A 12,107-nucleotide genomic window follows, 5' to 3' on the forward strand; every position below is an offset into this window, starting at 1 on the left:
CGGCGGCGGCAGCATGGCGGGCGGCGGCAGCGGCCCGGTGGGCTCTGCGGCGGAGGATGGGGCTCCGCCGGCGCCGGAGCGGGTTCTCTTCCCGCCGACCTTCAGCGTGTCCGAGATCAAGAACAAGCAGCGGCGGCACTTCATGTTCCTTCGCTGGAAGCAGCAGCAGAGGAAGGTGGGGGAGGGCCCGGCGCGGCGGCCCTTACCGGAGGGCGGGGGAGGCCCCGGCCGGGCGGCGGGTCTGGCTAACGGATGGCTCTTCCTCTCCCGCTAGGAGAAACTGGCCGCCAAGAAGAAGCGGAGAAAGGAGCGAGAAGCCCTCGGAGACGAAGTAAGGGCTCCGGCTGCAGCGTGCCGCGGCCCCGTGTCGTGGCGAGGCCGTCCCCGCTGCAGGGAGCTGGTGCTCGCCTTGGTGGTAGTTCGTCAGCTGAGCCTTGCGCTGGGGGTCCTTCAGTTTCGTGAGTGAAACGGTCGCTCCACGGACTCCAGTGAGGTGGAGCAGGCATCTCGGCGCTCGCTGGCCGTGGTAGCCTTCAGAGACGCCGTGTTGTGTAGCGGAGGTATCAAACGGCCGGGCGTAGAAACGTCGTTGGTTAACGTGTTAAACGGTGCTGTAATCGGGCAGGGTGAGTTTTAAGCTAATAATGGCCTAAAAGCAGGCCCTTCCTGAAAAGCCTTCTCTGTCCGATGTAATTGCTATGGCATCGTGTTGGTGTTATTAGGAATTATACTCTGGTAAGTAATTTCTGTATAAATGAAAAGAATCGGATCTGACCAAACCCTGCCCGGACCGGTTGTCTGCTTGTTTCCAAGCCCAGCCACGAACAAGGGTTTTGCTTCTTTTCCCGAACTACTTCAAAAGCATATTGACAGTTGAAGGCAGTCCGTTGTGAGTCCCTGTATCATCATCATCTCATAAGAGTAGTGCAAGTAAACAGGGTAAACATTATAGGCTGTTAGTTGTTAAATTGTAGATGTCAAGGCTAAAATGTGTTGCCTTTGAAAGTAGAGCTTTTTTCTTCCATGGAAGAGAAGAAAAGTGGATAGAAAGTTCCCCTCTTTTTTGTTTTGTTTTGGAACCCCGTTTCTTAATTAGACTGGAATTAAGCAGTGCCACTGTTCTCGCAATGCTGCTTCTCCATGTGGTGCTCTCTGGTGTCCCAGTACCCATGCATATTTTTAATCCAGGTGATGTTGTAACTTCTTTTTTTAAAAGCTGGCACAAAATAAATAATACTTCTAATTCTGTGTGGAAATATACACAATATCATGGTAGTATGAATGTGTTTTTTGCAATACACTTAAAAATTACATCAATGTGTTATGTTAATAAACTCATTTATTTTAGGCACCTCCAAAAGCCATACCAAAGACTATTGAAAATCAGAGAGTGTATGACGAAACGACTGTAGATCCCAATGATGAAGAGGTAACTGCTTAATTTCTGCATATGCCACTAAGTTAACCTTTTTTTTTTTTTTCCAAGAAGGGATATAAAATGGATTGATGAAACTTAACATTCACCACTCTCCTGTTAAGGTGTTGATGAATTACTTCTTAGATGTGGTGGGTTGACTAAGAGGTGATGTCATTCTTTCATTATCTCCAGTAGATAATTGCTTTTTGCAGTACTGTTATTGATAGTAAAACCTGCCAATGTTCATCACACTAGATTCCCAAAAATGTAAAAACCACATGCCTTGTAATGATTAATTATAGGATAGATCTTGTGAATTGAAATTTTTCCTACTAAATTCAATTTCATCAGAATTTATATCAGATTGAACAATTGTTCTTCAATTATTTAATATATGGTGGATTAACAAGACTTCTGTTCTTCCAGGTTGCTTTTGATGAAGCAACTGATGAATTTGCACCATACTTCAACAGACAGACAGTTCCCAAGATTCTTATTACAACATCAGACAGACCTCGTGGGGTACGTATGTTTTACTTGGAGAGTTCTGAGCAATCAACTGGTTATATAAGATACCAAGGTTTTCATACTATGATTGGTAAATTAAAGCTGAAAATAATAGCTTTCACATGGATTTTTTCCTGCTGTTTTATTTAGTGACTATCAACAACCTGGTATATGTATGTAATCTATTAAATTTCTCTAGTGCTGTTTGTTTCCTTCAGAACAAAAATCAACCTCATATATATATTCTTGTATGCAAATGATCTGCATTACCTAATTGGGGAGATTACTGACATTTGTGAAAACCATAAAAGAAGTGGTTTTAAAAATAGGAAAAAGTACACCTCAAAGAGTTTATCTGGAAACTCAGACATTAGTACCTGTAGTTATATTGTATTTTGAAATGTTAGGAACTTTTTGTAAACTGATGTCCTTAATAAATAATGAGTTTGGGGGTTATGCTTTTGGAATTTTCGTGCTTTTCTGTGATTGAGGGAGGAAAACAAAAATCCTTTAGAAAAAAAAAAGTCCTTGGTGTGCTGCAGTCTTTACTGCAAATAATTTTTTTTTTTCCACTGACTGAATGAGGTAATTTAATAGCTTGTTTTCAAATGTTTATAGAGATACTGGGAGTAATATATCAGCAGGGAGGGCAGTTGGAATGAGCAACCCTCCATTCCCCCAGTAATTGAATTTGGCACTGTATTTACCACATTGCAGTTTAACTCACCTGTTTTGCAGAGAACAGTCAGATTCTGTGAACAACTGTCTACTGTTATACCTAACTCGCATGTCTACTATCGAAGAGGACTGGCTTTGAAAAGAATTATTCCACAGTGTATTGCAAGGGACTTCACGGATTTAATCGTCATTAATGAAGATCGCAAAATACCAAGTATCCTTTTGTGTATTTATTAAAATAGATATACTGGCTCTGGGCCTATTAGGGACAGAAAATAATTCTGTAGCGTGCATCAAAGATCTACTTTATTGTGGATTTTTTCTCTTCACTGTGCAGCTTACAGTGTAACTACAGAGTTAAAAATCACTGTGCCAACTTGAATATCTGATGGCTAATGGAACTTGGAATTATTAAAGGAAGTGTGTTGGCTTTACTTTAGTTTGTAATGCATGGATAAACATTGTTATTATTTCAGTAAATTTAACAGTTTGATTAATAAACAAGTTTTTCTGGCCAGGAAGTTCCATTTCGTTTTGCTGACTAGATAAAACATTACCAATTAATAAGTGAGAAAGCGATAGAAGATAACTCTGGTTAGCTATTGAAACAAAATTCAGTGGACATACTTCAGAACACTAGTTAACTAGTTTATGAATATATGTTAGAAAATATAATGAAACCTTGTAAATCAGGCATAGATCACGGATATAATATTCTAATATAATACTGCATTTTGCAGAAAATGTTCCTCTGTAAATTACATGTTGAATTTTACCAGCCGTATTTTTTTAACTCTGTGAACAGATGGTCTTGTTTTAAGTCATCTGCCTGATGGTCCAACGGCTCATTTTAGAATGAGTAGTGTCCGTTTGCGTAAAGAAATAAAGGTGAGACTCCAACAAAATTAAAAAATTGGGTAGTCTGTTGTTTAATGATAAATATGTTCAGTCTACTTGAACTGTCAAAACTGGTTGCACTTTTGTACGATTCAGCTGATCTTGTAAAGGTGGTTTTTTTGGTAAGCTAACAGGAGGCCAGGGACTAGTATATTCTACTTTCATAAGCAGCATATTTCCATTTTCATAGTTATTTGCTGAATTTCTTTAACTGTCTGCCAAGTGTTTTTTATAGTCGTGCCAATAAATAGCAGCTGATAACCTACATCAATAGGGAATACCCAATGTATAGTATACACACAGTAGGGTATATAAAAATCAGCAGTATGAAAGATTTCAATAGATGTAGTTCCTAGTCTTGAATAAAACTTAGTTTTTCTTATTCTTACAGCCCTGTCACCTCTTCTGTAGTAAGTATTGCTTACTTAGCCCTAAATAATTTCCAGTAAAATGTGTTTTTTCTCTTCTGAAATAAGTAATTTTTAAACTTCATCTGTTCTTATTAAAGAATAATCCCATATATTCTTAGTCCCATATACTCTTCGTTGCTATTAGTGCAGAGAGGACTCCTGTGATACGTAGACTGCATTATTTGCAATAACGGGTGCTGCCAGGAATGGAAGTTGGTGCAGGAGAGAGAAAATGTAAAATTACTTACTTGTGCTTTTTCATTCAATTTATATTGTTGAACCAAAGATCCTTATGTTACCAGCTGCTCCTTTGCTTGTATACGAACTTTAGGTTGTGTTTGAAAAACTGATTAGGGCATGTTACCAGCCCTGTTACAAGAAGTGGGCCCCGGTTGTCTTCCCCCTATTTTATTTCAACCTCTTTGATAATATATTAAAATCTTTTTGCATTTGATCTGTTCTTTGCATTCTTACCTCTTACTTTCATTTCAGCGAAAAGGGAAAGAGCCCACAGAACACGTACCTGAAGTAATCCTGAATAATTTTACAACACGACTCGGCCATTCTGTTGGTCGCATGTTTGCTTCTCTCTTCCCACATGACCCTCAGTTCATTGGAAGACAAGTAGCTACGTTTCACAACCAGCGAGACTACATCTTTTTCAGATTCCACAGGTGACATTTTCCGCAAAACTCACAAACGAGAGAGAATGTTCTTGTTAACCTACCTCCTAATTTTTTTTTTTTTCTTCCCCAAGATATATCTTCAAGAGTGAAAAGAAAGTGGGAATTCAAGAACTTGGGCCACGTTTTACATTAAAGCTGAGGTCTCTTCAAAAAGGAACCTTTGATTCCAAATTTGGAGAATATGAATGGATTCATAAGGTATGTCTAAGTAATGGTAACAGTCCTGCTTGGGAAGGGAGACTAAATCTGACATGAAATGTAACCACAAATCCTAGCCTAAAAATGTGGCATTAACGCAGTTCTCAATACGGAAGTGTTTAACTGAAATATTAGAGGTGTATTTTGAGAAATATGCAAAGTAGAAGCATTCTGCTATATTGCAAGTCAAAAATAAAAATAGCGAGGATGATGAGTATCAATATACCATGACTACTTATTTGCAGAATGTAATTTCTTTAACATATACTAAGCAAATGTGAAAAATGCTTCCCTGGCATAAACTATTATTGGAAGCCTAGTAAACTTGACTAGAGCTATTTTTGTGCAAGGCGAGTGCGAGAATCATAATGTAAAAATAATTAAGCTATTTACATAAATGTCACTTCTCAGTAGTGAATGGAAAGTAACACTGACCTCTGCACATCTTCAACTGAAATGGAAGTATTACTCTAGGCAATGATAAATTACTTTTCCAGTCATTTTTACTATGGAATTGCAGTTGATTGATTGGCAAAGCTTAGAAGTGAGTATCCAAGCTATACCAGAAGGAAAATTCTAATACTTCTGGTGTAGTCCATGAAATCAATAATCTTGTTTGTTTTAAAGACACTTTGTCTACTGTCAGTAGACGGAGAACTGCTACATGTTCTTTAGTTCTAAATCACTAATCTCTAATTCTTCTGCCTTGTTAGTCTTGAAAAGCTGACTATAAAGACTCAACTACACTGTAACTGTGGCACATTTCACTGCCTACCCTACTATAAACTGGAGTGGTCATCGTTGTTTGTATCCTGTTGCATGAATTTTCTGGTTAATAACTTTTCTCTTAAATTTCAGCGCCGAGAAATGGACACAAGTAGAAGAAAATTTCACTTATAAGGAACAGCTATCTGCCAATTGCTGGTGACCAGAAATACAACTGCTTTGAACTATGGATTATCTCAGACTCCCTAACTAACAATAATGATACTGAACAGCATCTGTCTGCAGAAAGACAAACTGCGAACATTAAAACTTTATACAGGAGCAGATCGAGTAGGACGCATCTTTCTTCCTATGTTTGTAGCTAAATCCAACATGACAAGGACAGTGACTCTTTTTCCAGCTTAGCAGGAAAAACTATGGCAATGTCAAAGCAGCCTGTAATTTAGCTATCACCGAAGATTTGCCATGACTGCTGCTGTGCTGTAGAGATAAATTACACTTTGCAACATGAAAGACAGTAAATATTTTGGTTAAAGATATTCTCAAAATAAAGTATTTCTAGTTATACGGCTTTTTTTCTGTTAAGCAGCTAAACCCCGGCGTCTTCCATTAATCAGGTAAGAGATAAATGTTTTAAACCTCTTTCTAACTTAGAGTATGCTGTTCCCTGACAGTACGGTGATAGTTTTCCACAAATGGTCTCCTATCTAGAGAACATTGAGAAGGCTGTCTGCAATCCAGGAAGTCTGTGGTATTTTATTTCATTAACATCTTGCATAAAATAGCCATGTTGCTGAAGTTACAAAAATAATATGCTTGACTCCTACAGGCATCTCTTCTGTAAATGTCGTATTTAGAAGAGGTATACACCCAAAGCAGTTGATATTCTTGCATATAAAAAGAAAGAAACACCGATGGGAAAGAATTCATAAGGCCAGCTTACAGGAAGTACATAAAGCTATCTCATCTAAAAATGCTGCTCAGTTGAACTTGTGAGGTCTCTGAGCAGGGTTTTTCCCATTAAAATCTTAAAAACACTTCTTCAGCCTCACAGCTATACTTGAGTTGGTATTACCTGCAGAATAAACTACTGTTCTGCCTTAAGTTTGCACATTCACTGGCAGCTGAAAATCATGTTTTCTTTGAATTACTTTCTTTTCATATGCAGCTATAAGAAGTGCTTTTTCATGTTTACCTAGAGTAAGATGGCTCATAGAGTAAGTCATCTACTAGGCTAGAATTACTCTTAAGATAAAGAATAATTAAGTTACTCCTTGTCTTTATTTAATGTCTATGATATGGGACAGCTGTATAGTTGAATTACAAACTAACAGCCAAAAAATTTTTTTTCCTGTTCTATTTCTATTATTCTTTACATATAGTACTGATGAAGCCTCATTGTTCTGTAAGACTATCAACCCCAGGCAAACTCGCAGCAGCATGGAATATTTAAAGACAGACTCCTGTATATGCTCTCCAGCTGCTGCAGAGTGATGCAGTAACTGGTGACGTGTCAACATATCCAGAAGTTAATCAACTTGTTACAGTAATTTCAAGACCAGACTAAGTCAAGACACTTTTATTTTTTTGCTTGGCATATAAAACTGATTCCCTTATGAAACAGAAGTATTGTAACTAGCATACAGTTCATTTGGAGAGGTAGATGGTAAGAGGTTTGACGACAGTAGCAATTTTACAGTTAGATTTGGCACGTTAAAGCTAAGCTTTTGTACAGACTTCAAACCAGGCCACTCCTTGAGGCACTCTGCTCATACACACATCAGCAGCTAGGAAAAGATGCTAAAAGATCTGGAAAAAAAAAAAAACAAACCAAACAACAAAATGTAGTTAGAAAAGTATCAGTGCTAAATGAAGCAACTCTATGTCTAAGAACATGTACCTTCAGAGTATGCCATGGACAGCTATTTGGAGAAGAAAAAAAATCCTCTTTTTCCACGGCTGCTTTATAAAACTGTTTTAGTTTATAAAATAAACTTTTAAAACCATGAAGCTATCCCCAGGGGTACAAGAAGATAATCAAAGCTGTTACAGAAGGACTGAAGCTTAGTGTCTCCTGGAAGCCAAATTGCTAAGTGGAATGACAGAAAAAGTTGTTCCCAGTCACTTGGTGCCTACAGAAATACTGGGCATCTACTTTGAAAAGCAGGGGGAGTCTGTGTAACTAACAAATTACACTTCCTCTTCACTCCACAGAGGTGGTGCCGACTGTGCAAACATGAACTCTGTTGGCTCATCGTGAAAACACCAGGATTACAACTAAGAAATTGCGTATTTTGAGGAAGTGCTTGCAAGAGATGTAGTGAAGGAAAGATATTTTCCATATAGGTAGTGTAATTAAACTGCTGTTCTAATGACTTTTGCCTCTAACAGCAGAAACAAGTGCTCTGTTCCAAAATCAGAGAGGGGGAAGATAAGGGCTGTAATTGAGAAAGAAACTATTAAGCCTTTTATGCCCTGTGTATGCACACGTGTGTGAGAGACAGAGGAAACATTATTTCCTGACATCCACACCCAGGCATTACTAGACCTTGGCAAAGCTCACTGGGGAACTGTACGTGTCACTGATTAACGTACAGTTTATTTGGCTTTTTATAGATTATCAGTCTATAATGCTTACACGTGATCTGACTTCTTCCTTGAATTACTGCTTAAAGCTGAAGCTACAGTAGTGTGGACACAAGTCAGTGTCCAAGAATAGCGTCTTCTAAATAAGAATAGTTAATAAAATTCACAATAGAAGTAACTTTAAAGGCTACAAGAACTCTAAAGCACATTTCAGTTACACTGCTGTAATTCATTGCTCAAAACAGTGAGGAAAGTGGTTTTGTTAAATAGGTAAGCATCAACCTCTGTACTGTTACTACTCTGGTCTTTCCTAGCATGAACCACCTTGTTTATACACAAACTTTGGAAGCTCTCTATAGTCTGCTTGAGGGGAGAACAATTTTAAAGAACAATTTTAACAACTTGGTCTGACTGTGGTCACCTTTCTATAAAGCTGCCTAAATAACACAAATCTAGCAAACTACAATTCTTTGGGTGATCTAAGTCAGCTACAAAAACAGAATTCTCCAAGGTTAAGACTCGCTATGAGATTTCTAAGGATTGTGAACTATGGTTAACTGCGTATCAGGTGCTTCTCACCCCCAACAGATCCAAGGCAAGGGGGAAGAGGGACACGGTAAAATTATCATGCATTTACTGTGGGCAAAGTATCAAATTATTGTGACTCTCAGAGTCTTGGTGAGACTACTGTGGATCTAAAACTCACCTTTCTAAATAGGTTAGTCTAAAATTTAATCACCAGAATTTTCAAGGAATGCCAGATTAGAGGTATTCCAAGTGATAGCAGTAGTGCTAATGAACCTATAGAAGTTTTGGAATGAAAATCCAAATGATTATTCAACTATTTCTAGTTATTTAAACTGCTACCCATGTAGTAGCTTATTTGAGTGGAGTATGGGCCTTGATAACAATTCTTGGACTATATACTTTTTTCTTTTGGTTTAGAGGGCATCCTATAGGGGACAGTGCTCTTCTTGGAGACCACCACTAACCTATCTTTGGAAGTGCTCTTTAAAAGTTTAAGAACTGAAGTCTGCTTTATCTGCCACAATCAGGATTCACATGTATGCTATCAGGCGAGTAATCCTACGTGAGAAAAGGGAAATACCCTTTCACGGAAGGAAGATACAGCAGAATTACTGTACAACCAGGTTAGTCCAAATAGCAGCAGCTCTGCAACAGCTAAATGCCACTCATAATACTTACGAACAGCATGTGTCCAGTACAGAGCTACGACCAGAATAGGGGAGGAGGGGCCCAAAATGGGGATCTAGGCCAACACCAGCTGCAGAAGTCAGATGTCTGTTCTGAATACTTTTAATACAGGCAGTCTCATTTAAAGCCAGCTATTTTTTAATGACAGAACAGTTTATGAATCGTAATTCTAGAACTTACCAGTGAAAGATACCAAAGTAGTTCATGTAATTACAAAAATGAACAAACTTTCTGGGGTCTGAATGGATTTGTACTTGATGATACTCCTGTCAGTAGGGGATCGTGTTGTGCATTCTGCAGGCAGAATTGCTTCAAGTCTGCTGCAGCCTGAGAAACCTAGTCATAATAAAAGTTGGCATTAGAATTCACTGAACACTCTTTACTGAGGATGTAACTACATCAAAAAGTATAAAGAATACTGCTAAATGATGCTGCAATACAGCTTATGTAGATTTTATACAACAGTTTCATTGTAATTTTTTGGTTTCTTAAAGACAAGAGGTTGCACAATATTAGAGTAAGATTAGGAAAATTTTTATGCTAAACTTCTAAGCCTGAAGGGTGAAAGATGACCAATATTGGAGATGGCTTTGTTAAATATATGAAGATCCTTGCTCTAGCATAAATTGTTTAAAAATACAGCCTATAGTTTAAGATGCTGTACTCGACTGAACTGGCATTTTATCTTCCCTTGGAAAGGCATCCTTGTGATGAGATAGTGTATGGGTTTTTTGGTTGGCTGTACCTACCTAAGAACAGTGAAAAAATTGTCTTGCTTTTCTTTGCTGTAACTCTGAACTCATAAAAAAGAACGATCAAAGTTGCAGAAAGTACCATCTATCTTGTATTTGCAGTTTGCCCTGAGTTTCTGTAATTTCTGTAATTTGACAGGGCCCAGTCTCACCCCGAAAACGCACAAGTTAAATGCACTTAGCATGCTTTGCAGCGAAGTCTCCATTTTATGGTGTCAGGGCCAGGCCAGCCAAGGCAACGTGTGGGAAACCCCGACTGAAGCTACCCTCTTCACCAGCCTGATGGAAGAAGACACTCCCCAGAATAAGGAAATGAAAGGGGAGAGCGGGGCGCGTCCATCCCCCCCGGGGGAGCGCTTCGGCCGGAGAGCTGCCCCCGGGGTCCCCGAGAGGCTGCAGGAAGCGAGAGGGGACGCACGGGCCGAGCCCCGGGGAGGCGGCGGCAGCGGGAAGGGACGCAGCTGCGCAGCCGGCCCGGGGCGAGGCTCGGCCGGGGAGGCCCGACGGAGCCCCGGGGCTAAAGCCCGGGAGCGGGGCGCCGCCGCCAAGGAGGGTCGGCGGGACAGGTCGGAGCTGGCTGCCCCGGCCCCGGCCCCTGCCCCGCCGGACGGCCCGGCCGCCCCCGAGGAGCGCCGCGGGGCGCGGCGCCCGGGGCGGTGTAATGGCGGCGCGTCCGCCCCGTCCCGTCCCCGCTTCTCACCTTGACGCGAGTCACGCTGGCCTCCAGGCGCAGCTGCTGCACCACCTTCTTCATGGCCGCCACGTTGGAGGAGCCCGACATGGTGGGAGCGGCGGCGGGCACGGCAGGCGGCGGCACACCCAGCCCCAACTTCCCGGCGCGTCCCAAACTCTCCGGCCCGGCGGCGCCTGCGCAACCGCCGCCGGGGCCGGGGCCGGGGCCGGGGCCCGGGGCCCGGGCCGCCGCCGCCGCGGGGGGCGCTGCGAGGCTGCCGGCGGGTGGCGGGGGCGGCAGGGAGGGACGGGCGGCAGCCCCGAGCCCGGCGGCAGCCCGCTGTCCGGGTTTGTCACTAGCGCTTGTGGTTCGTGGCTGTTCGCCCGCGAGTCGTGTATGCCCGGGAAGGGGGGAACCGCCCGGAAGCAGAGAAATAAGATTTCCACACCCCCCGCCATTTATCTATAAAGTAGATTAAAAGAGAAGACAATATTGAGACCAAGGCGGCAAACCTTGGTGATAATATCCAGTGAGTCACTAGTTTGGAGCTTATTTTGAGATGTAATGAATGAAGTTACTAACTCTCCTCTTGCCAGCATGTTTGGGTCTTGATTACGGTCTGGAGGAGATGGGTGTTTACTGCAGAAAGCGTCCAGGAATGACTGTGAAGCCTGGAATAATGGCATGGGGTGACACATTGTAATGCAAAGTGCAACATCTTGCATATATACAGGGACTAATGGGAAGAACTTGTGCTGTAACCCGCTGTGTCTTTGGTTGGGAATAACCGGAGAAGTGACGGGATGTTCCAGTGAGGTCATTCGTGAGAGCTCATTGCGGTGTAATTGTGAAGAGGCAAGTAAAGACACAGGCCCTTTTAAGTAGGTGCTTCCTACTGACGTGAGGAAATCTTAATTCCACCGCACGGAGCCAGGGCGAGACCTGGAAGGTCATCTGGAAGGTCTGGTCACTTGCGCTCAAGAAAAGGTGAATTAGAAATAGCAGGGGTGCGAGGGAGAGCTGCTAAGATGATCAGGAGAACAGCGGGAGCGTCCAGCAGGCTGAAAATCAGAAGGAGGTGTGTAACCTCTGAGGTGCTGGAAGAGCCTTCCAAGTGAGAGCACTGAGGAAAGTCATAACAAGGTTAGGGCAGAACCATGGTTTATAGTTTATGAAAGGATTTTTCTGACATGGTCACCCGGCACAGTCAGGTTTCCTTGGAATACTGCGTTTGGCCGGCGCAATGTGCTGTGTGTGCGGCTTGGCTGCAGTTCACAATAATTGTCCCTTTATCAGAGAGAAACCCAGACCCTGCAAGAATCCCATTTTATGAGGATTTAGGTCTGTGTCTAGGAAAACGGT

General features: G+C 41.7%; 2 protein-coding genes across 2 annotated transcripts; one reads left to right on the forward strand and one right to left on the reverse strand.

The window, feature by feature from the left end:
• RPF1 (ribosome production factor 1 homolog) lies at positions 1–6,084 on the forward strand. The gene is made up of 9 exons (XM_076340513.1): positions 1–175; positions 275–331; positions 1,349–1,429; positions 1,844–1,939; positions 2,663–2,816; positions 3,408–3,490; positions 4,402–4,583; positions 4,667–4,793; positions 5,652–6,084. The coding sequence occupies exons 1-9, from the start codon at positions 14–16 to the stop codon at positions 5,691–5,693; spliced, it is 984 nt and encodes a 327-aa protein (XP_076196628.1). The 5' UTR covers positions 1–13; the 3' UTR covers positions 5,694–6,084.
• A 999-nt stretch (positions 6,085–7,083) lies between these two features.
• On the reverse strand, positions 7,084–10,954 carry GNG5 (G protein subunit gamma 5). The gene is made up of 3 exons (XM_076340514.1): positions 10,773–10,954; positions 9,501–9,656; positions 7,084–7,328 (listed from the first exon to the last, which is right to left on the reverse strand). The coding sequence occupies exons 1-2, from the start codon at positions 10,851–10,853 to the stop codon at positions 9,531–9,533; spliced, it is 207 nt and encodes a 68-aa protein (XP_076196629.1). The 5' UTR covers positions 10,854–10,954; the 3' UTR covers positions 7,084–7,328; positions 9,501–9,530.
• Between the last annotated feature and the right edge of the window lie 1,153 nt (positions 10,955–12,107).

This window comes from Aptenodytes patagonicus, chromosome 5 (genome assembly GCF_965638725.1).
Source record: "Aptenodytes patagonicus chromosome 5, bAptPat1.pri.cur, whole genome shotgun sequence".
Taxonomy (NCBI): Eukaryota; Metazoa; Chordata; class Aves; order Sphenisciformes; family Spheniscidae; genus Aptenodytes; species Aptenodytes patagonicus.

Coding starts and splice junctions, on each gene's coding strand:
- RPF1 (XM_076340513.1), top strand. CDS start 14: ATGGCGGGCGGCGGCAGCGGCCCGGTGGGCTCTGCGGCGGAGGATGGG. Junction 1,430..1,843: donor TAGATCCCAATGATGAAGAG/GTAACTGCTTAA, acceptor CTGTTCTTCCAG/GTTGCTTTTGATGAAGCAAC. Junction 4,584..4,666: donor ATCTTTTTCAGATTCCACAG/GTGACATTTTCC, acceptor TTCTTCCCCAAG/ATATATCTTCAAGAGTGAAA.
- GNG5 (XM_076340514.1), bottom strand. CDS start 10,853: ATGTCGGGCTCCTCCAACGTGGCGGCCATGAAGAAGGTGGTGCAGCAG. Junction 9,657..10,772: donor CCAGCGTGACTCGCGTCAAG/GTGAGAAGCGGG, acceptor TATTATGACTAG/GTTTCTCAGGCTGCAGCAGA.